General features: G+C 51.1%; 2 protein-coding genes and 1 non-coding gene across 3 annotated transcripts; 1 reads left to right on the top strand and 2 right to left on the bottom strand.

Moving 5' to 3' along the window:
- Positions 1 to 3,861: 3,861 nt before the first annotated feature.
- Positions 3,862 to 3,968, bottom strand: LOC123803258 (U6 spliceosomal RNA). The gene has a single exon (XR_006782794.1). It is a non-coding gene; the product is annotated as a U6 spliceosomal RNA (small nuclear RNA).
- Positions 3,969 to 6,366: 2,398 nt separating this feature from the next.
- CFAP97D1 (CFAP97 domain containing 1) lies at positions 6,367 to 10,063 on the bottom strand. The gene is given in 5 exon segments (XM_045813961.2): positions 6,367 to 6,490; positions 7,024 to 7,080; positions 8,946 to 9,064; positions 9,330 to 9,400; positions 9,940 to 10,063. Coding segments are annotated over 5 exon segments (495 nt in total).
- Positions 10,064 to 11,617: 1,554 nt separating this feature from the next.
- DUSP3 (dual specificity phosphatase 3) lies at positions 11,618 to 23,577 on the top strand. The gene is made up of 3 exons (XM_087854339.1): positions 11,618 to 11,818; positions 14,390 to 14,616; positions 19,795 to 23,577. The coding sequence occupies exons 1-3, from the start codon at positions 11,694 to 11,696 to the stop codon at positions 19,998 to 20,000; spliced, it is 558 nt and encodes a 185-aa protein (XP_087710465.1). The 5' UTR covers positions 11,618 to 11,693; the 3' UTR covers positions 20,001 to 23,577.

The raw sequence follows: 23,577 nt of genomic DNA on the forward strand, positions 1-23,577 counted from the left end.
GTCCCATTCCAGCTAGAACTACATACGTTCTGAGCCCCAGGGCAAAATCTTGGCAAAAGTCCAACACTCTGGGCCCCCACACCAAGAAATATCTTTATGACATACCCCTCAAGATATACCTTTTTTTTTTTCCTGCGTGGGTCTTCAAATTCAGGTCAGTTCTGTGTCTACAAAAAGAATGGGCGCTCTAGAGGACTTTTCTAGATTGCGGATGTTCAATGGGTGGGGCATATCCGCTGCCACCGCCCATTCTTATACCCACAGCAGACAGGACTCATGGGACGGGACACGCCTGCTAACTCTAGGCATGGCTTTTGGATCTCTCAGGACAAAGTATCCAGGATCAACTGAGTGGAGTTAGCAAATGAATTAATCCTATTTGTCATCCTCGATCCAGCAATTTGTAAGCTCCTCTGCCATCCACTCCACTCTGCAAGAGCCGGGTTTAAGAAACTTACAAGCATCCATCCTTCAGGCGCTGCTCAGCTACGATAAACATCAGCCAGTTGTGCTTTTACCCTTGTACGTTTGAATACATGCATCAAGACGTGTAGCCTCTCACAATTTTACATCCACTTATCCAGCGTCATCCCGGATGCCACCAAGTCACAGCAATCACGCATACCGAAGCGATAGCCCTTGGTGATTTATTTAACGACAGCACACCAGCACAAGCACAAAGCCCAATCCAGGTCAGAATCAATAAGCATTTGTCCAGGGGGAGTGGATGTGGGGCAGTTTCTTACTCTATTTTTTTTTTCCTGCCCTTTGAATATAGTCTCAAACTATTGCTTCCTTTAAAAGGCAGGCTTGTGGTTTCAGAACAAGATCGTGTACGATCATGTTTTCCTTCTCTCCACTAAGTACAACTACAAACTCAGAAGTTTAAAAACAGCGAGAAAAGGACTCTGAAAGCTAGAAGACCATGGTTGGGGCGGGGTGGCGCCTGGGTGGCTCAGTCGGTTAAGCGTCTGCCTTCCGCTCAGGTCATGATCCCAGGGTCCTGGGATGGAGTCCCACATCGGGCTCTGTACTCAGCAGGGAGTCTCCTCCCTCTCCCTCTGCTCCTCCCCTTGCCCCCACTTGTGTGCTCTCTGTCTCAAATAAGTAAATAAAATATATAAAAAGAAAAAGAAAGGAAGACGATGGTGGGCTGGCTAGGGACCTCGGGACTTGAGGAGCAATAACGTGGTGAGTTTCTTGGGTTTTCTTTTCATCTCCCATACACCCTGGACTAAGCTCTGAAGGGGCCCGCAACCCAGAACCACCAACAGGCACAGACGAAGAAGGGGGGAAAAAAAGAAGAAAAAAGAAAGGAAAGCTTGGTTTCTCGGCCAAAGGACAGGGAGTCTAGTAGAGACCTATGGGGAGCCCCCACCCTAGTTTCGCACCAGGGCGCCAGCAAGTGGCCCAATCCGTTCCCAGCAGCAGCAAAAGCCTTGAGCCTCCCTGCCCTCCATACGGTGGCAGCGGCGTCTGTCTGTCCCTCCGCAGAAGGTGGCCCAGCAACACCACGCAATCCAGGGAAGCTCCTTCTGACACCACAGAAGACACCAGCAGGGAGCGAGTGGGCACCCCAGCAGCACCCAGAGAGCAACGCAGACCAGAACAGTATTGCAAGGGCTCAGAAAACCACACACCGCCATCTCCTCCTGGGCACTGCCTGCCTTCATGGCAGCCATCTCTTTCTTACTCAGCATCATGGCTGCCCTCAGCCCTCTGGTGAAGCCCGAGATGGTTAACAAGAGGACCAGAAGTTCATCAGCACCCGTCAGACCGGCATGTCAAAACTAAGAGCAACTGGCGGAAACCCAGAAGCATCGACAGTAGGGTGCACAGAAGATTCAAGGACCAGATCGTGATGCCCAGCACTGGTTACAGGAGCAACAAGGAAACAAAGCACATGCTGCCCAGTGGCTTCCAGAAGTAAGTCTCTAGTCCCGACGTCAAGGAGCTGGAAGTGCTGTTGATGTGCAAAAATCTCACTGTGCAGAGATCGCTCACAATGTCTCCTCCAAGCACTGCAAAACCATTGTGGAAAGACTAGCCCAGTTGGCCGTCAGAGCCGCCGATCTCAATGCCAGGCTGCACAGTGAAGAAAACGAAAAGACAGACAGCTTCTATGTATGTCGTATTTGTGTTAGTAAAACAATAAAACTAAAAAAAAAAAAAAAGAGAGAGAGAGAGAGAAAGAGAAATGAATTTCCATTGGAACTAAAACCCATAAAAGAACCAAGAACAATACACTACACCTGAATAGGGCTCCTACCTGCTAAAACAGATGTAAATAGAATTAAAGGATCTCTAACCTAATAACCCAAATGTCCAGGATGCACAGAAAATCATTCATTATACCCCAAACCAGGAAAACAACAATGTAAAGAAAGACAACCAACTATACCAACACTGATATGATTCAGATGTCAGAATTTATCTCACAAGGATTTTAAAGCACTTGTAATAAAAATGCTTCAACAAGCAATTGCGAATTCTCTTGAATTGGATAATCTTAGCAAAAAAATAGAAGTTATGAGAAAGAACCAAATGGAAAATATAGAAATGAAAAATTATTGTGAAAGGTAAAACTTGGATGAACTCAGTAGTTGAGTGGAAATGACAGAAGATCAAATCAGGGTACTTAAGGACAGATCAATAGAATTTAATCTGAACCACAGACTGGAAGAAGAAAAAAAAAAAGAAAAGGATCAGGGACCCATGAGACAATAACAAAAGACCAGTGTTTGTATCATCAGAATCCTGGAAGGAGAGGGGAAATGCGGAACTGAAAAGTATTCAAAGAATAATGACTGAAAACTCCCCAAATTTGGTGAAAGATAGAAACCTACAGATTCAAGAAGCTGATAAACTCCAAGTTGGTTAAGACCAAAGAAATCCACAAGACACATCCTAATTAATCTGAAAACTAAAGACTAAGAAAAAATCTGAAAAACAGGGAGAAACAACCAGGAAGGAACACCAATTCGAGTTCTATTTTCGTATTGCCTATAAAGGAAACTATGGAGGCAGACAGAAGTCACGCAATATTTATAGAGTACTGAGAGCAAAGAACCATCAATCTTGAATTCTGTATGTGATGAAATTATCCTTAAGGAACGAAAGGGAAATGAAGACATTCTCAGATGAAGGGAAACGCACAGTAGCACATGCAGATGTTAAGCAGTAGGGGTGCTGGGTTGAAAATATGTAGCCAGGGCTGGGGGTGCTGGTTAAGCTCAGCGGTTAAATGGCTCAGCTGGTTAAGCGTCTGACTTCGGCTCAGGTCATGATCTTGGGGTCCCGGGGTAGAGTCCCACATCGGGCTCCCTGCTCAGTGGGGAAGGCCTCTCCCTCTGCCCCTCTCCTCTCTCGTGCTCTCTCTCTCTCAAATAAATAAAATCTTTTTTAAAAATTAAAAAAGAAAAGAAATTATGTACTCAGGGAGAAGGAGAAAGAGAGGTAGTAAAGATGACCCTAAGGTTTCTTTTTTTTTTTTAATTTATTTATTTATTTTTTTAATTTATTTTTTTTAATGATTTTTTATTATATTATGTTAGTCACCATACAGTACATCCCCGGTTTCCGATGTAAGACTCGATGATTCATTAGTTGTGTATAACACCCAGTGCACCATGCAATACGTGCCCTCCTTACTACCCATCACCGGCCTATCCCATTCCCCCACCCCCCTCCCCTCTGAGGTCCTCAGTTTGTTTCTCATAGTCCATAGTCTCTCATGTTTCATTCCCCCTTCTGATTACTCCCCCTTTCCTTATCCCTTTCTTCCCCTACCGATCATCCTAGTTCTTATGTTCCATAGATGAGAGAAATCATATGATAGTTGTCTTTCTCTGCTTGACTTATAAAAATATGGAACGCTTCACGAATTTGCGTGTCATCCTTGCGCAGGGACCATGCTAATCTTCTCTGTATCGTTCCAATTTTAGTATATGTGCTGCCGAAGGGAGCACGACCCTAAGGTTTCTAACCTGTACGTCTAGAGGAAGAATTTTTTTTAAAGATTATTTATTTATTTATTTGACAGAGAGAGACAGCCAGCGGGAGAGGGAACACAAGCAGGGCGAGTGGGAGAGGAAGAAGCAGGCTCCCAGTGGAGGAGCCCGATGCGGGACTTGATCCCGGAACGCCGGGATCACGCCCTGAGCTGAAGGCAGACGCCTAACGACTGTGCTACCCAGGCGCCCCAAGAGGAAGAATCTAGATTGAGGTGATTCCTCAACCTGACATAAACTGGAACCAGTTAATAATGAATTTGTAATTGGACATGTTGATTTATTCTTTAAAGTTTTTATTTTGAGATAATTGTAGATTTACGTGGGTGTAAGAAACAACATAGGTAGAGATCCTGTGTGCCCTTTACCCTGTTTCCCCAGGGATAGCACATGGTAAAATTATGGCACGATGTCACCAGGATATTGACATCGATATGGTCAAAACACAGAACAGTTTCATCATTGATAAACTGGATGTCATCAAAACTAAAATACTTTGCTCTATGAAAGACTATGTTAAGAGGAAGAAAAGACATTACAGACCGGGAGAAATATTTTGCAGATCACATATCCAACAAAGGATTAGAATATATAAAGAGCTCTCAAAATTCAATATTAAAAAAATGAACAGTCCAGTTAGGAAATGGGCAAAAGATATTCACAGACATTTCACACAAGAGGATATCCAGATGACAAGTAAGCCTACGAAAGATGTTCAACTTCATTAATCACTAGAGAAATGCAGATTAAGACCATATGAGATGTCACTGTGCACATATCGGAATGGCTAAAATGAAAAATATCAAATGCTGGTGAGGATGTCGGGAAACCGGATCACTCATCCATTGCAGAAATGTAAATGGTACAAGCCACTCTGGAAATAGATTTGTGGTTCCCTTTAAAATGGGCTTCCCATACAACCCAGCAATTGTACTCTCAAGTGTTTATCCCAGAGAAATTAAACTTACTTCCATGAAACTTGTAACAAATATTCATAGCTGCTTTATTCATAATAGTCCAAAAAGCTAGAAACTACCCAAATGTCTTCAACAGGTAGATGGTTAAACAAACTGGGACATTTATACCGCGGAATACTACCCAGCAGTACAAAGAAATGAACTTTTGTTTTTGTTTTTTTTTTTAAGATTTTATTTATTTATTTGACAGAGATAGAGACAGCCAGCGAGAGAGGGAACACAAGCAGGGGGAGTGGGAGAGGAAGAAGCAGGCTCATAGCGGAGGAGCCCGATGTGGGACTCGAACCCAGAACGCCGGGATCACGCCCTGAGCCGAAGGCAGACGCTTAACCGCTGTGCCACCCACGCCCCAAGGAAGGAACTTTTGATGTACACATCTTGGATGAATGGCAAGGAAATTAGGTGGAATTTTAAAAAGCCAGTCTCAGAAGAATGGATAAATACCACATGATCCCATTTACGTAAGACTCGTGAAATGACGTAATTACAGAGATGGAAAACAGATGAGTGACTGCCAGGGGCCGGGGGTTAGGAATGGGAGGAAGCGGGGGCTTCGGATGATGGTACGGTCAACTATGTATCTCGAATGTGACTGTAGTTACCAGAGCTACACGTGATAACATTACATAGAGCTACACGCACACACACGAGTGCATGTATCAGTGGCCAAATCTGCATACACTCTTAAGGATTGTACCAACGTCAGCCTCCGGGTCTGATACCGTATTACGGTTACATAAGATGCGAACTTCGGGGGAAGCTGGGTGAAGGGTACGGGAGCCTCCCCCCACCCCCGTACATTTATTTGCAGCTTCCTGTGAATCTAATGATTTTAAAATAAAAAGTTTATTTATTCGTGATGAGAACACTTAAGATTTACGCTCTTTCAATATAAAAAGCTTAAAAAGTCAGGCTCAAACCCAGCACGACCAGTCGTAGCAGTCATGCAGCATTGTCTTGCCATATGTTTTGAGATATGTTTGACACTTTCCCTGTGGCTGCCCCTATAATGAACGGAGTACACGGAAACATCAATGAAGCATTCTTTTCCAATGCTGTGTATTCACAGAGAGACTAATGGCATTTGTTCTCTGTGCTGTCTGAGCCTTAATCTTATCACGTGCTTCTGTTTTCCGTTTTGACAGAGCTGTGCTTGGGGCTGGGTCATCTTACCCCACCTTCATCCCCTCTAGGATGGTGGCGATGGCGTATGTTTTTTTTTTTTAAGGTGTTTCTCTCTCTTACTCTCTCATAGAAACTTCTTTTCATAGCCCCAAATAAAAATGCTTGTTGCCTTCTCCCTTCTGCCTGCCCCGCTCTGTCTCTCTTTGAGGGTGGGACTTAAAGCCTTTGGGTACTTTCAAGGTAACTTACTCATTTTATGTTCCAAGCTTTATTTTAGCATCCTAAGATTAAGCATTCAGCCACTTGGGAGTGTCTTGAAATTCTAAGCAGCTAAGAAATCCTAGGGCTTTTTCTTGTATCTTTTCCATGGTGAGTAACCTTGTATCCAGGGAGAGGAGAGGGAGAGAAATGGAGAAACATCAATTATATGAAACGATTCTTCGGAAAGCCTGAGTGTCCATTTATCCTTCTCCCCAGGGACGACAACACACACACACACACACACACACACACACACGCACACACGCACACGCACACATACACACAACTTAGTCATTACTAATAATGTTAAATAATACAAAATGCCAACACAACAGGACTTGAATAGTGACAGAGACCTGTAATGTAACTTTGGCACCACATTAAAGCCACGAGACCTCCTGTTTGTATCTTACTGGAAAAAATCACTTCCCCTTAGACTAATGTAAAGACTCAAAGCTAATGACAAAAGCCAACCATTTCCTCCTCGTTTGGAGAGAGGAAACAGAGAGCTCTAAGTTCCCTTATATTACAGGAGGGCAAAAAGCTATCCCTTTATCTGGGTCCCTTGTGTTCCATCTAAGTTCTTAGGGCTTTGCTATCAACCGTGATCACTGTATTTCCCAGTAAGAAGCAGCCGTGTTAAGACATACCTATCCATCTCGGGAGAGAAGATATCTTGTTGTATTTTTGATATAGCGCCTTGAATTCTTGAAGGGAAAAAATCAGAAAGATTTAGGTCAATGCCACGGGGCTGGTGCTAAAGTTAAGGTCTAGCTCCTAAGGCTGGCTTAGAAAAGCCTTACAGACGAAAGCCAGGGAGTGGGTTTTTTTTTTTTTCAAAACACTGCCAGAAGGCTTTTTTCTTTTTTTCCTTCTTGAAGGGTCATTCCTAAATGAACGAAGTCGTGTACCCTTCCTCCTCTTTGCTTGTACATTCAGTCTTTTTTTAATGAATTAAAGCTCGAGGGAAGATGCTATCAGTTTCTGAAACTGACACATGACGGCTTTGCTACCCAAGGAGCAATGGATTAGCTCCTGGATGGTTCGCTCCTGTCATTAGTTTTGTTTGCTTTGGGTGGTTTCTTTTCTTTCTTTCTTTTTCTTTCTTTCTTTCTTTCTTTCTTTCTTTCTTTCTTTCTTTCTTTCTTTCTTTCTTTCTTTCTTTCTTTCTTTCTTAACCAATTGCTGCATTTTGCACGATCTCTCCCTCAGCCGCTTAGGGGTCTCTTCTGAGACTGACTCTACTCTGAACACAGACGAACTGCGTGGGCGCGAGGGAGGAGGACAGAGTAGCCACGTGCCTGCCAGTCCATCTCGGACAACCTGCGGTCATAGTGGGGTTTGCGATCACCAAGCCTCTTCAGAATGCCCTGGTTTTCCACAGTGATTCTCACTAGTTCCCGGTTCCTTGTTTCTCTGTTTAAGCTGAAAAACACAAAATCCTGAGATGGTTGAAGAATAAAACTCCCCTCTCGGATGAAGTCCTGATGTCATAAACTCAGGCTGCTTAAGTGCAAGGAACAGACTTTCCCGCTGAGCCCTGAGACTCCCTACAGCTGTTGAACTAGACTATGCTCTGGGGTCCACGCACAGCACTGGCAAGGTTTGTATCACTGGTTCTCAATCCTGACGTCCACTAGAAGATTCTGTGTTATTGCTCTGGGTGCAGCTTGGACATTGGCCTTTTGTAAAACACCCCAGGAATTATGATGTGAAACCAGGACTGAGAATGTCTGGTTTATATGATGGGGAAGGTCTCGCCTACGGACATATCACAAAAGGCTGGTGACAAGTTCTGCGTCACCTCATCTCACCTTTCAATGGTTTCAGACATACAAGGATATAGGAAAGGCACCTTGACAAGGTCTCCTACAACCCCCCCCCCAATTCTTTCCCTCGCACACACTTCTTTTGTAGCCTTGTCTATACGGCATTATTATTTACAGAAATCTCTCCCCTAACAGGTCTTGAGTTTTTTGAGGCTAGGAAACATATATATCTCATTTCATCTTTGTAGTCATAGCACTTAGCACATAGAAGTTCCTCACGAAATATTTGAGGAACCGATTCTTAAGAATGCTGTGTCATAGGGGTGCCTGGGTGGCTCAGTCGTTAAGTGTCTGCCTTCAGCTCAGGGCGTGATCCCAGAGTCCTGGGATCGAGCCTCACATCGGGCTCCTCCACTGGGAGCCTGCTTCTTCCTCTCCCACTCCCCCTGCTTGTGTTCCCTCTTTCGCTGTCTCTCTCTGTCAAATAAATAAATAAAATCTTAAAAAAAAAAAAAAGAATGCTGTGTCGTAGTCTCAGCTATGGTCACCATTTTACGAAAGCGTGCAATGTTTTCTTGTGACAAACTCTGAATAGGACTCCACAAAGTCTTTTAGATGCAATAAAAGTTAGCTCTTTGCCGCTAGAGAAAGTTCCCAGTTTTGAGTAGTTTTCATCCTCCTTCCCTGGCTTCTCTGGGTGCCCATCATAGCTTCCCTCCAGCACACCGCCTGCTCAGGAGAACCTCGCGCTAAAACCCAACAAGGGGACTTTCCAAAGATGAAGAGATGAGAAAGAACACTACCTCTTGGAAAGATATTCATTCCAGCAATCCACCTTGGCAGGGCCACGATGGGCATTTGCGATTTTCTGACACAGTTGCTTGTTTTCATATTCGATTTTGTCGATTCGCTTTTGTTCACCCTGTAAGAAACCGCGCCCCACCATGGTGACATCGTCCAACACCCAAACACTCCGCATCGCCCTCCTCTGGGATGGTGGGAAAGGGGCAAATCGAGGGCCGCAGTGGAGACTGGGAGGAGAGCATAGGGATGGGCGGTGTGCAAAGGGCCGGGAGTCTTAACCAATCTCTGGGTGAGGAGGGTATTTATACGGCTCTGGGCAACTGGACCTCTTCAGGACATAGATGAAAATCAACCAAGTATATCCGGAGATGGCGAACAAATACCTGTAGTTTGCTCAGTTTTAGAATGTGATGTGTGTGTGCCATTGGAGGTTTGGTATCCACAGTAGGCTTCACTAGAGGATAAAGGAGAGCCACGTTACCACGCGGGGGTCCTCTTAGCTACCTTGGAAAACCCTTTCGCATTCTAGACGACGGCCCCGACTAATAAACACGATGGGTTTGAATTCTGACCTCACTCCAGTTCAGGAAGTTCAGGTTAGTTTCATTTCCCAAACCGATATCTTTGAAGAGCTTTTAGCACAAATGACAGCATGCGAGGACCAGAACAAGTAAAACAGAGATAAATGTCCTTTGCATCCAATGAAGGAGTCTCTCCCATCTGTGCCCAGTAAGACTAGCCTGCTGGGAGCTGGAGTCCTACCCTGTCTCTAGCTTACTCTGGCTTTGAAGAGTTTAAGTGAGCGTTTCCACCCATTGATCTCCTGGCGAAAGATGAATTTTGTCACTGACACCAACCTCCTCTTGACCCAACCCAGCAGATAAGGCCATATCATCACAAAGCTGTGTACTGGTCTGGTTTACTGTTGCTATCTCTGAGGTGGACCCTTCCAGAACCCCTAATTGCAGTGTCCCGCCCCACCGGCCCACATACCTATTTGTATTCTATTCTTGTGAAATATGTAGTGGCCAAAGTCTAGTTTCTTCCTGAAGGTTGTGCTCTGTCTGTGATTAGAGACAATTACAGGGTAGGCTAGATAATCCAGGGAATTGTTCATCTTCTCTTCCTAGTCTCACTTCAGAAATGAGGCACCCAGGCTCCTCTGTGAGGTACTTAGCGGTCCCCATGACAGGTTGTCATAGTTACCCTGTTATGACATCAGGGACCGGCCTTGGGGAGGGAAGAGCAGTGGCAGAGTGTGTCTGGCTATCCCTGGGCTTCTGTTGGAAAGCTCAGGTCCAAATCAAGATGAGGGGCAAGACTCGGAACCTCTCTCACCTGCCTGGCGGGCGGGTGCCACCAACACCAGGGGGCAAAGGTGTGGTGTGCTGGGAAGGGTGGGAAGGCACCGGCTGGGAGGTGGGGGCTGGGGTGGAGAAGTCCAACCGCGGTTACACACCTTCAGCTGTAAGCTAAGGAGTCCCTACCACAATGGATCTTCTGGAGGTGCAAGACCACAAGTTTTGGGGGGAGGTGAAAGATGACCTTAATGAGAATCTCATCCAATTTCTTCATTTTACAGATGAAGAAACTGAAGTCCAAAGCACCAGCCTGCTCTGCTGTGCAAGAACCAAGTTAGTGGCAGGGCTGGGCTCAGGATGGGGGGTTTCCTGAATTCCTCAGACATTTGGTTTTTGGAGGAGTGGGGGTGGGGTGGGAATCTGCCATCGGCAGTGGGGGAGGACAGAGACTGTCTTCTGCTTTTAGTGGGATTTCAGCAAATGAAACACTAATATGGCTCATGGTGGGCTGGCAGCCGCTCCTGGGAGGGCTGCAAAGGAGCCTGATTCATCTGCACGCTAGGACAGGTGCAGTAGCACCTAGTAGGTGCTATCACATTGGCTGATGGAGAGGCAGAACACCTACTGAGTGCTCATTCTACGGTGCTGGGGGCTTTCCTTGAGTGTCACATTTAATCCTTCAATAACGCTAGGAGTTAAGTCCTAGAATTCCCCCCTTCCCCCCTCCTCCCCCCCAGCAAACAGGCTCAGAGGTTAATTTGCCAGGGTCCGAATGCCAAGCCTGGCTGCACAGAGTCTAAGCTTTGAAGCCTGATGCTGGCTCTCAGTCAATGCTGGAAGAAACGGGCCTCAGAGTTGGGCTTCTCAACCTTTAATCTTTGTAAGGATCGCCGGGGGCGGGGGGGGGGGGGGCTGTAAAATGCACATTCTCATTCAGCAGGGCTGGGACGGAGATTTTGCATTTCCGACCAGCTCCCGGGTGATGTCAATGCCGCTGCTCCGCAGCAGGCAGATCAGCTCACAGGCGGAATCGGGTGTACCGGTAATCCTGCAAAAACTAAGCGACACCTGGTACTCCGTTCAGCGGGAACATTTATTGCGCTCTGCGTTTAATCCAATGAAGTTACTGCACTTCCCCGTTTATAATGATGCAGAAAAGGCCTCAGCTGGGAGTGGGCCGAGGACCCCCGAAACTCCCGGCTGACGTCATCTCCGCCGAGGGGGACAAGCCCGGGGCCCCCGGAGCGTCCGCGCGGCCCCCGGCGGCGCGCCTTCCTGGGGGGAGCTGAGCGCGCCGACGGTCCGCGCTCCGCCTTTTCCCGCGCCCGGCGGGCCCGCCTCCGGGGCGGGACGGGGCGGGTCCCGGCTCGGGAGCCCCCGCCCAGCTGACCCGGCGGCTCTCCCCTCGCAGGCTGCTGCCCCGGCGTGCAGGGCCCGGCCGCCGCCATGTCGGGCCCGTTCGAGCTCTCGGTGCAGGATCTCAACGACCTGCTGTCGGACGGCAGCGGCTGCTACAGCCTGCCGAGCCAGCCCTGCAACGAGGTCACCCCCAGGATCTACGTGGGCAACGCGTGAGTCGCCGCTGGGGCGCCCCGCCCACCCGAAAGCCGGGGTGGGGGCGTCGCGGGCGTGCGGGGGGGGGGGGTGCGGGGCGTGGTCGCCCTCCGGGAGCAGAGCGGGGGCCGGGCAGGGGCTGGAGTCGCCGCCCGCCCCCGCGCGGGGGGGGGGGTGGGGAGCGGAGGGGCTAGACCCCGCCCCGGCCCCGCGTGGTCCTCCCCCTCGCGGGGGGCCAGGATCCCGGGGCGCTCAGCCGGCCCCGCGTCCGGCTCGAAGCCGCCACCCGCTAGGGGCTCGGCTTTGGGCGGGGTCGGGCTACCGTGATCACTTAACAGGTGGCCCTCTGTCACCCGGCCGGTCTCCAGCCCGCGCGTCATGTGACAGCTGCCTGGTTCTGCAGTGAGGTCACCGCGGAATGTCTGCCTTCGCTGCCATGGCAACTGGCTGACGTCACAGATCGGGCGTGGAACTTTCCCGGCTGGGCAGGCCAGATGAAGGAATCGAAATACTCCAAATGAGGGATCCGGAGAGCTGGGCTGAGGTTTCCTCGCTCCTTCTCCTGCCTTCCAGATAGGGTTTGATTTGCCAACGCCCTAAGCTCTATGGGCCAGGGTCTGCGTGTTGGAAACCCAGAACTAACTCCCTTCCCTCCTTTTACCCAGGAGGAAATGGTGGCCCAGAATGGTTGAGGGACTGTGAGGACAGGGTCAATGACTTGTTCATGTCTGTGTCCCCTGTCCTGTACTAGAGCCTGCTGCTTACCCTGCTGCGGGCTGCCACAAAAGCGGGAGTCATCGCGAGGCTAAAAGGGATGCAGAAGGTCCCCGCCCAACCTTCTTGGGGGAGGGTCTCATCCACTGCATCCATTCATTCAGCATATGGAGCACGCACTGTGCGCATTCATAGTGATGGTGATGGTAATGGTAGATTTGCTAAATGTTGAATTCGTAATGGACAAGGAAGTGAATGGGAGCTCACCTTCAGAGTTACTTGTAATCAACCCCTGTTTTGCAGCCATGGGCAGCGTCGTGAGCAGGGACAGCTAAAACGGTCCCAGAGCCTCAGCCAGAGGGCTCAGGGAATTGCAAAGTTCTGAGGCTAGTGTCCTGTCCAGACACCCGAGCAGCAAGTGGCCTTATAGCACCCTCAGGGGACCCTCCTCTCTCGGACAGTTTGGCACATTCAGCTGCCCCTACTTCCCGCGTGGAAGCTGAGGTTGTGAGGTGGCTGCCAGCGTGGCCAGTGCTGAAGGCCACTGTAGAAAAACACATCCCCTGCCCAATTAACGAATCTGGCCTTGACTCGGCCGGGGGGGCGGGGGGAGCACTCAGCAGAGAGCGCCTATTGCTTCCTGCCCATTGGAAGCCCCTGAACCCTACGGCTCACACAGCAGAGAGGGGCCTGTAGGAGCCTCATCTTCTAGAACTCAGGATATGGTGCCGAGTGAGGGGGAGACAGAACAGGGCTGGCGTCAGGCCTCCTCCCCGCTCGGCCACCACGCCGTCTGCGGGAGCCCGTGGCACATCCTTCCGCCGTCCTGTTGGGCCGGAGCTTAAGCCCAGGCCTTGCTTCTTCACGGCTGCTGTGACTGGCAGACGAGGTCGTGTCGGAGAAGGCATTTTGTAAAGTATACACTGCTGTCTGAATTGGGGTGTTGTTGGGAGACGAAATAAAGGAGCCCTTTGACTATTCAGATCAAATGTTTTATAACCCCCAGGGTTCTGTTGGCGCCACTCGGTCCCCAAGTGCTCACTCACCCAGGAGAGCTTCGGAGACGTGGCTAGTGCTCTGTGGCGGAAAGGGTGCCTCCGGGGGACTGGAGGGGCTGCCGTACTTTCTAATCCAAGGAAGGAGGCTGCCTCGGATGTGCTGATCTCATTGTTTTCCACTGATTCACTACGTAGTCGTTCAGCTACGTGCCGGGTGTGGTCACAGGTGCCGGGGGGGGGGGGGGGCAGAGCGGGTTACTCCGTCGAGGAGCCCACAGCTTGCCCCTCAGAACAGATAAGCACCGTCAGGCGTTAGAAGAGCACGGACCACAGGGTCGGGCTCTGTCCGAGGACAGCTCATTCAACACAGCCTCCCCAGGGGGCATCATCCCCCTTTGCCAGGGAAACTGAGTCGCCAGGAGGTGAAGTGGCTTGCTCAAGGTCACCTGGCGGGTAAGTCTGAGGGCTGGGTTCAGACCCAGGCAGTCTGGCTGTAGAGCCCATTTTGAGCCACGAGGCTGTACCCCCACCAGAGGCTCGGGAGCGTGATGCCAGATGGGATGGAGGGGAGATCGGGACATACTGCAGAGGGTGGTGAAAAATGAGAGGGTGTGTGTCCATGGAGAAGCTCGAGAAGGGCATTCCAGAGAGAGGGAACAACACGGGCCTGAAACCGCCCCGGCTATTTGGGGAAGCTGCTAGTAATTAGATATGGCTGGAGGGAGGGAGGTGAGTCAAAGATGAGGGGAAGCTGGCAGGGGCCGAGCGTGGAAGGTTCCTCGTTTTGCCAGGAGACTTAGAATCTTCTCCATCTTCCTCCCCCTTGGGGCTGCCAGTTGGTCAGTGAATCATCTCCTGCTGTTGTCTCCTGTCCAGGTCTGTGGCTCAAGACATCCCCAAGCTGCAGAAACTAGGCATCACTCACGTGCTGAATGCTGCTGAGGGCAGGTCCTTCATGCACGTCAACACCAACGCCAACTTCTACAAGGGCTCCGGCATCACCTACCTGGGCATCAAGGCCAACGACACGCAGGAGTTCAACCTCAGCGCCTACTTTGAAAGGGCTGCAGACTTCATCGACCAGGCCTTGGCTCAAAAGAACGGTAAGGCACCTGTGGTCCAGGAAACAAGGCGAGGCAGCTTTGATCGGACGTTTTTCTAGAAAACAGGCCCACAACCGGCTTCGTCTTGGAACCTGTCAAGAAGCCCCACGTTAACACAAGATGTACAGACCTTTCTCACAGTGGCAGCCTTGGGGTCCTTGTGTTTGAGTGGACGTTGGCTGAGAGGTCATTTCTAGCCACTCCCTGCCATGCCCCCAGTTCCAGTAGCTTCAGCAATAACGATTTATCCGTGATAAGAAGTGCTGAGGGGAAGGAGCTCTAGGGCCGGTGGATCAGTGGCAGCATCAGGACGAGGTGCTTCCCCCCACCCCTCCTTCCACCCTTCGGGCTCTCCCCTAGTGGTCCCAAGATGGCGGTGGCAGACCCAGTCACCACATCCCAGCAGGACAACGTACAGCAAAAGACCCGGCAGCCGTCTCTTCCTCATGTCTCTTCCTCTTTTTAAAGAGCAAGTAGAAGGGTCCACAGAAAAACCCCTCAGTGGGGTTCCCCTCACATCTCTCTGGCTGGAGTTGGCTTACACGAATGTCCAGCCGGGGGAATGGGGCAGCCATGACTGGCTTAGGCTGGTGCTCAGCAAGCTATGGCCCCCAGGCCACATCGTCCAGCCACTTTCTAAATGCTTCCTGCAGCTCCCAAATCTAAGGCTGAAGGAGAGCTGCTGAGGCACCGGCAGTCAGGCAGGCCGCCCCCAGGGGAAGCCCTGGAAGGCACAGGGCAGACATCAGTGGAACAGGTCGGGCCACCTGCCCTGTCTGCATTTAGCTCGTTTCTCTCAGCAACTGCCTTTACCTTCAAGCTGCCTCCCCCGGCCTCTCCCTCCCCCACCCCGAGCCTTCTCAGGGGAGGTGAGCCCTGTGAAGGTGCCATCAGCCTTGTCCCCCTGCTTCTAGCCCGTCTCTGCTTCTCGCGCCCAGCGGCCTCCCCCTGGAAGTGATTTCCAGTGAGCAGTGTGTTCTAGACCCTGGTTATCGCGCGTCTGGGGCTCAGGAGGGACGTTTTATCACCGGGGGAGCCTGCAGACTTTACTGTCAGGCCCTTCGTGGTCCTTCACGGTCTCGTGCTTGTCACCCACTCCGTTCCGGCTGTACTGAGGTCCTGTGTAGATGGGAGCGAGGGGCCCAGTTAAGGGGATGAATTTTGCTTCTTGTATATGGATTGGTCATCCACTCAGGGAACTTAGAGCTTTCTGACTTTGTTTCCCCTTTCCATACCACTAGGAACAGACCTCGACTCTTGTGACCTCCTGCCTTTGCAGGAGGCACCATGGGCTGTCAGTCTGGAAAGTTCTCTCTGCCTCTCCCTACCTTGTCTTCTGGCAAACTCCACTTTGTGCTTTAGCACTGGGCCGAGTGTGCTCTCTTCCATGAAGCCTGCCCTCAGGCCGGGTCCACTGTGTCCCGTGCGTCTCCCCCACACGTGACGTAGCATTGGGCACATAGCAGACACGCTGCAAATAATTCCCGAGTGAGTGACAGAAATGAATTCCGTGGGCTCTCATGCCAAGTGTAAAGGCTTCTAGGATTGGATTGACTGGCCGAGTGAGTCAACAGAGACACACTGGCCTCCCACAGGGTGCAGGGCTCGGGGGAGCCAGGCGCCCATCACTTTGGAGAAGGGGGAAGAGCCAGGCGTGCTCAGAGGAGGAAGCAGTCGCTTCCTGTCAGGAAGTTGATCAAGGGAGGCTTTTATGGAGCAGGTGTCATCTGGGTGGGGCCTGGAAGGATGGGAGTCGAACCTTCCCCTTCCCCATCAACTCTGTGAGTCGGGGGCTGCTGAGAATGTTCCAGGTCGTGAGGCAGTGGCTCTGCAGAGGGTCCCCTTGCCGGGGCCTGGGTGGGGAGAGCCCCACTCTGCATCCTTTGGGTGTACTGGCTAGAGAGGGACCGGGCAGGAGAGTGGCAGACTCCCCCTTCCTGCTTGGGAGGCTTGGGGACAATAGAGTCATGTTTTGGGGGTAGGGTGATGGGAACAGAAGAGACTCTGACTCTGGGCCAGCAGATTTCCTTCAAAATAATGGCAGGATAGAGGCACTGGTGGATAACCATTCACTTGGCTAGTCAGCAAACATTTATTGAGCACCAAGTGCATGCTAGAGGTAGTAGGGCATCCAAAAATCAATACCCCACAGTCCTTGCCCTTAAGGGACGCACCGTCTGGCGGAGGAGGGTAGACCTGTGTGTGGCCAGCAGTGACATGGAGCCGGGCCGCTGTCGTAGAAGGTACTGGGTGCCACCAGACGACTCCTGTCGCTGGCTGGGAGTTAGCGATCGAGTGCTTGCACATGCCAGCCACTGGCCTAAGGGCTTTCTGTGATGTTTGCTTCAGTCCCCTAACCACACTGTGCAGTGGGTACTGTTAACACAGATAAGGAACTCGAGGCATGGGGGGTTAGGTGCGTCATAGGGTTCATTAGCCATGTACTGGCCCCCAAAACAGGCCCAGGAGAATAAGTAGATACTATTTATTTTAAGGAATTGGCTCACGCGATTGTAGGATCTGGCAGATCTGAAATGTGTAGGGCAGACTGGCAGGCTGGAAACTCGGACCGGGCTTTCTTTATTACAGCCTTGAGGCAGAATTTCTTCTCCAGCGAACCTCACCGTTTGCTCTGAAGATCTTTAACTGATTGGATGAGGCCATCCACATGATCAAGGGCAGTCTCCTTTCCTGAAGGTCAACTGATAGTTGGTGTTAATTACAGCCACGGAATACCTCGTAGACTAGTGTTTGACCAAGCAACGGGGCATCGTAGACAGGGCAAGTTGACTCAGGAAACCATCACAACCAGCAAATTAAAATTTAAACCCACATTCCTATGACTTCAAAGGTTTTGGTTCTTTTTTATTTTTTAAGATTGATTTATCGGGGCGCCTGGGTGGCTCAATCGTTGAGTGTCCTTCTCTTGGTTTCGGCTCAGGTCATAAGATCAGGTTTGGGAGATCGAACCCTGCCTCTGGCTCTTCTGCCCCCCACCTCCCAGCCCCTGTCCCTGGCTTGCAAACGCACACATGTGCTCTCTCTCTCTTTCTCAGAAAAAGATGTATTTATTTATTTGAGAGAGAGAGAGAGAGACTGTGTGTGCGCATGTGCTCCCCCCCCCCCAGGAGGGGTGGAGAGGGGAGGCTCAGTGCAGGGCTTGATCTCATGACCCTCAGACCATGACATGAACTGAAATCAAGAGTCAGATGCTCAACCAACTGAGCCGTCCAGGAGCCCCAAAGATTTTGGTTCTAAATCCCTGTGCTGACAAAGGAAATACTTGAACTTGGGTTTTAAGGGACGAGTAGGAGCTTGCCAGGTGGCCAAGAGAGAGACTATGTTCCAGGCAGAGGGAATGACATGTGCAGAGGCACAGGCGTGGGGAGGACCATGGGGAGGTATCAAGGCCGCGTGCACTTGGCCTTGTCAGCCACACTTTGGAGACTAGAAGCCCTGCAAAGGGTGACAGGTTGCACTGGAATTTTGGGAAGCCCCTTCCGGCCGCTGGGTGGAGTGTGGATTGGTGGTGGTGAGGGTAGAGCGAGAGCTTGGTTTGGAGGTGTGGAGGTGGCAGAGATGAGGGTGATGGGGACCTGAACTAACACTGTGGTGGGAGGGGGTGGTGGCAGAGAGAAGCCAAGGCTTGCGGCTCCCGGGGACCCCCCCAGTGGAAATGCAATGTGCTGGGACTTGTGATGCTTTCTTTCACCAAATGCGGGGGATGCAGCGGGGAGCGAAACAGACGGACACCCCTGCCTTGTGGAGCTTCCCCATTTCAGGCGAAGGTGACAGCCAACAAGTGAAAAAGATTTCTAGCCTGTGTGTGTGTGTGGGGGGGGACACTAAAGCAGGGAGGAAAAGGAGAAGGGCTGGGAGTTGGGGGGGGTTGTGGCTTTAGAGAGGACGGGTGGGGGAGCAGACACCTGGGGAAAGAGGTTTGTAGGCTGAGAGGCCAGCTGGCATGGAGGGACAGAGGGAAAGGAGGAGATGACGTCAGAAGGGGGGGCTGGATTGCGTAGGGCCTCATGGGCCGTGGGGGGGGCCGTGAGAGCGTGTGTTTGTGCGTTTTGATTTTCTGTCCCTGTGTTTGTATTTGACGTGCACGTTCCTTTAATTGTTTTAAACCGCTTTGTTGAGGTCTAATTGACATTCAACACATCACACGTATGGAAAGCCTGCAATTTGACGTTTTGACCTGTGTGTATGCCCGTGAAATCATCACCGCAAGCGCGGTAGTGAGCACGCCCGGCGCCCCGCACCCCGGCGTTTCCTCAGGCGCCTCTGTGACCTGTCCCCTCCGCCCCGTCCGTCTTCCATCTCTCGGCAGCCGCTGCTCTGCTTTCTGTCACCAGACATGAGTGGACATTTTGTACACTTCCGTATAAATTCGCTTTCTGGGCCCGGCCCGTCTCAGGGTGGCTGCTGTGTGTGCCGTCCGTGTGGCTGCACGTGGCCGGAGCTCTTTCCCGTTTAATGCTGACCTTCGTGCCGATGTGTCTCAGTTTGTCCCTTCACCTGCTGGCGGACATTTGGGTCATCTCTGTGATTTCTTTCTTTCTTTCTTTTTTTTTTTTAAGATTTTATTGAATTATTTGCTGGGGGGGGGAGGGAGAGAGAGAGCACGAGCAGGGGTAGGAGCAGAGGGAGACACAGAGACTCCCCGCTGAGCAGGGAGCCCGAGGCGGGGCTCGATCCCAGGACCCCGGGATCGGAACCTGAGCTGAAGGCAGCCGCTTCACCGACTGAGCCACCCAGGCGCCCCTCCTCGTTATGTATCTGCCGTCGATGGGCCTTTGGGAGCTGCCCGCCGGGGCCGTGAAGAACAGGGCCGCCCCCTGAACATTCTGGCGCGTGTCTTTTGTGGTCACGTGTGCACCGCCCCGCTGGGCCGTGGGGGTTGCATGGGTTCCACTTGAGTACCTCCTGCCCCCCCCCAGTTGGCCAGAGTGACCGCCTAATGTACGTCCCCCCCGCCCCGCACAGCCACAGACGGCAGTCCTGCTTCCCCACACCCTCACTGACGCTCTGTGTTTTCCGTCTTTTTCCATGCGGGTGGGTGCACAATGGCGTCTTGTTTTACTTTCCGTTGGCGCTTCCCGGGAAGAGTTCTGACTCGAGTCAGGCCGTGTGTGGACGGCCCCAGTGCCGGCTCATATGCCCCCATTTCTTTTTCAGGCCAGGTCCTCGTCCACTGCCGGGAAGGTTACAGCCGCTCCCCCACCCTAGTTATCGCCTACCTCATGATGCGTCAGAAGATGGATGTCAAGTCTGCCCTGAGCGTCGTGAGGCAGAACCGTGAGATCGGCCCCAACGACGGTTTCCTGGCCCAACTCTGCCAGCTCAATGACAAACTAGTCAAGGAGGGGAAGTTGAAACTCTAGGGCAGTCCCGCTGCCTCTTCTCTAGAGGCAGACAGGGGAGGCCCTGGTCGAGGGGTCCCAAGCCGCCATGTTTAGGAAACACAGTGTACCCTGCTCCCAGCATCACCAGGCACTTGCCCACAAGTCTGTCCCAACACAGCCCTGGGCCACTTTCCCCCTGGGGAGCATATAAAGAAGCTTGCTAAGGAAGGCATTGTCGCTCCCTGGTGTGTCCTTGTGCCTGCCGTTTATGATGTCCTCTCCCCGAGGTTGGGGCACAGAGGGGGACGGCCTGTGACATGCATGCTTCTCCTTGATGACCCGAGGCAGGAGGTCTGAGGGAGTGTAAGGCTCGAGATGCCCCCAGGGGCCCCTCCTGACTTCCCCCGCTCCCTCCCACCCACCCCTGGGTCCTCTTCTGAGTGGGGACCTCAGCACCTGTAAGGGAACTATGCAAACGCAGGCCTCTCTCCCCCCACCATGCCTGTCGTTCCCCCCCTCCCCCGCCAGCTGCCCACTCCTTGCTGTAGGCAGACGTGCAGTGTGAGGCCTGAAGCTGGCCCCGTGGCCGGCAGTCGTTAGGGGGTGGAGATTCCTATGAAGAGACTGCATTTTAAGTATTTCAGTAGGATTAAAGATACCCAAACAAAGAGGCCGTGGGACTCCCGTAAGTCCATAGTTTCTAAACTGCGACTCTTCGGAGGGCTTGCATTCGGAATCCGCTGCTATGGAATGTTTCCCTTGGACTGCTCTCAGTCTCGTGGATTGTTAGAAGAGCGATGCCTTGAACATGGTTTGGTTATTTTATTTTATTTTATTTTATTTTATTTTATTTTATTTTTTTAGAAAACAGAGTGTTGAAGTCCCAGCCTATTTAAAAACCCCACCATTTGAAGAATTACAAAGGTTTTGTCCTGAATTATAGCGTTGGCGAGCTCAAGCCACTCCTGCTAGCTGCTTTTTGTCTCGGTTGCTATTCCAAGGACAGAAGGAGGAAGTTGGCCAATTACAGGGTGGGTGTGTGGGTGTGGAGGGGGGGGTGTGTGTCTCAGAAACACAGCCAGAGGACGGAGGAGCGGGCCCTGCCCACTTCTAGGTAGTTCTTAGGGCCCTGTGGTGCCAAGAAAGATCCTGGAGCCCTGGGAGCAAAAATGACTCAGGCCCAAATGAAGCACGGCGGAGCGTCCAAATGGAGACTTTCCTGGTGGGAGAGCAAACAAACCGGAACCACCATTTTTTTAGGACTAATTTAAGGATGACATCAGAATGCACTAGCGCTCACGCTCACGCGTGTGCACACAGTTGTCAGAATATGGAGTTTCGTTTTGAACACCGTCTTTTTAGGGCTTCAGATGATTGTCGCCGTGGAAAGTGGCTCAGGTTCCCTAGCAGCAGAGACGTAGTCCTCAGCCCTACCCCCCAGCTCCTGGCTCGCAGAGGTCTAGAAAAGTTTGTGGAAGTGAACGTTTTTGTATTTTGTTTTTATTTTTATTTTTTTTATTTTTTATTTTTTTAATTTTTTTGAGCCCCGGATACATGCAGGGTGGTGTTCTGGCGGGTGTATCAAGCTCCCAGAAACCTGTATTTGTGGTAGAATCACTTGCAAGGATTTGCAAAAGGAGCCTTAGCAGCAGTGAAAAACCAAGGGCTTTTGTCGAGTCTTTAAAATTCAGTTTTAAATGGAAATTCAGGCAGTCTTAACCTGTCGAGGTGGGGACTGTGCCTTTTTCAGAGTTGACCAGGGGCGTCCGGCTAGATGGGGAGAAGCAGGGTGCCGCAGGGCCTCACTCCCGGGTGTCATGGCCTCTCCTGCCACAGGGCCAGCAGTGCGGGGCCTGGACGGTCCCTTTCCTCTGTGACCACAGCCACCCTGAACTAAGTAGGAGCTGTCGTCTTTTCCAGATCCCGGACTGCCCACATAGACCCAGCTCAGTGAAATGGTCGTCCTCTAACCCATGTACCTCACCTCACGGTTTCCAGAGAACCGTCCCACTTAATCTGACTTGATCCTTCCAGTAACCCTCTCAAGTTGGTAGAGCTCATTCAGGTATTGTGACCTTTCAAGGGACAGGAACTGGGGTTTGGGCTGATGGAGGGCATGGCACCCGGGCTGTCCCGGCTCTAAGGGAGAGCCGAGGCAAGATTTCAGGTGTGCTGCTCCCTGAAGCTGAATCCTTTGTCCCATACTATGCTCCTCGTCAAAAAAGAGCCCCCTGGGAATGTCCGGGTGCGCTGCATATGCCTTTGACCCAGGCCGTGTGCACAAGAGCCAGATAGTTTTGTGGACGGGGTACAACTGGTCAAGGGGTGCCATGGCGGGGGGGGGGGTGTCTGGAAGAGGGTTGAAGGGAGTTGATACAAACCCATCCCCACTCCAGGAGAAGGAAGCAAAAAGCGTGGGTCCCCGATGCGGCTAGAATGTGTGGCTCTTCCTCCAGGAAGCATGTAGCATCCCTAAGTTGGAGCTTTCTGCTGTACTTCTGGAAGAGGCCCTGGAACTGGGGCTAGGGCTCTCCCTCCCACCCGTAGGCCGGGGTCACCCCATAGGACAACCACAGCTACTCAGGCTAATTAAGGACCTCTTGAAGGCCTTTTTGTGGGGGCATGAGGGAGAAAAAGCCACTGGGAGAATGACTGCCTTTACTTGGGGGCTACTTTTATGCTGATAACTGGGGATTTCTTGGGAGTCTTTAGTCCCAGAAGCCCTATCTCTACTTCATGAGATTTCGCTCCTAATTTTTGGGTAAAGTAAAATTCTATTGTGTAAGAGCCAGCACGTACCCAGCTGCCAGTGGAAGCTGTTTCTGGACAGCTTTCTACCCCTGGGAAGTGATGGAATAGGAACTCAGGGTGCCTTTACCCTCCCCCCTGCCCTGATCCCTTTCTCTGACGAGCAGACCCCCACCTTGGTCAAATTAGAGCCCCAGATGGTTTTCTTCTCAAATCTAAAAGCAGTACACTTCCCACAGGCTGGTCTGCTTCCCTGCCACTCTGAGTTATCTGGAGAGCAGAAACCACATCTGTCAAACATGGGGACTCATCTAGAAGACCCGCTAAGGTCCCTTTGGCTCTGACACTGTAGGGTTCTCTTGAGAATCCCTACCTGGAAATTATAGGGTATGTAATAATATGATGGCCAGCAGGTGGCGCTGTGTTCCACCCATGGTGATGGATGGTTTGGAAGGGAATGTTGGTGCCTTTTGTGTCACAAGTTAATGTTAAGATGCTAATGTTTTAATCCTAATAAGCACTGATCTTATAACAGGAAGATAGGCGCTTTCCTCGCAGGACATTTTCTGTCATAAAACCGGTGTCAGAAACCACTGATGAGCCAGCAGGGTTGGTCTTAACCAAGTCAAGACTGAATCCTGATTGGAAGTAGAGGCCCTCTCTGGGTGCGAGAGCAGAGCGGGTGGAAGCTTAATTTATCTCCTGTCAGCTTTCAGGGTAATTTGATTGTGAAAGTGTGAGTGTCCTGGACAGAAAAGGGGAAGGTATTAAATTGGTTTTGAAGGAAAGTAAGTTTAACGTCTGTTGTATCGCAAGTCAGTGTTAAAACACTAACTGTAACCAAAATAAATGTCTTATGTTACACAGA

The sequence above is a fragment of the Ursus americanus genome, chromosome 23 (genome assembly GCF_024610735.1).
Source record: "Ursus americanus isolate L20-20 chromosome 23, mUrsAme1.1.p, whole genome shotgun sequence".
In the NCBI taxonomy this organism is placed as follows: Eukaryota; Metazoa; Chordata; class Mammalia; order Carnivora; family Ursidae; genus Ursus; species Ursus americanus.

Coding starts and splice junctions, on each gene's coding strand:
- DUSP3 (XM_087854339.1), top strand. CDS start 11,694: ATGTCGGGCCCGTTCGAGCTCTCGGTGCAGGATCTCAACGACCTGCTG. Junction 11,819..14,389: donor AGGATCTACGTGGGCAACGC/GTGAGTCGCCGC, acceptor TCTCCTGTCCAG/GTCTGTGGCTCAAGACATCC. Junction 14,617..19,794: donor GGCCTTGGCTCAAAAGAACG/GTAAGGCACCTG, acceptor TTTCTTTTTCAG/GCCAGGTCCTCGTCCACTGC.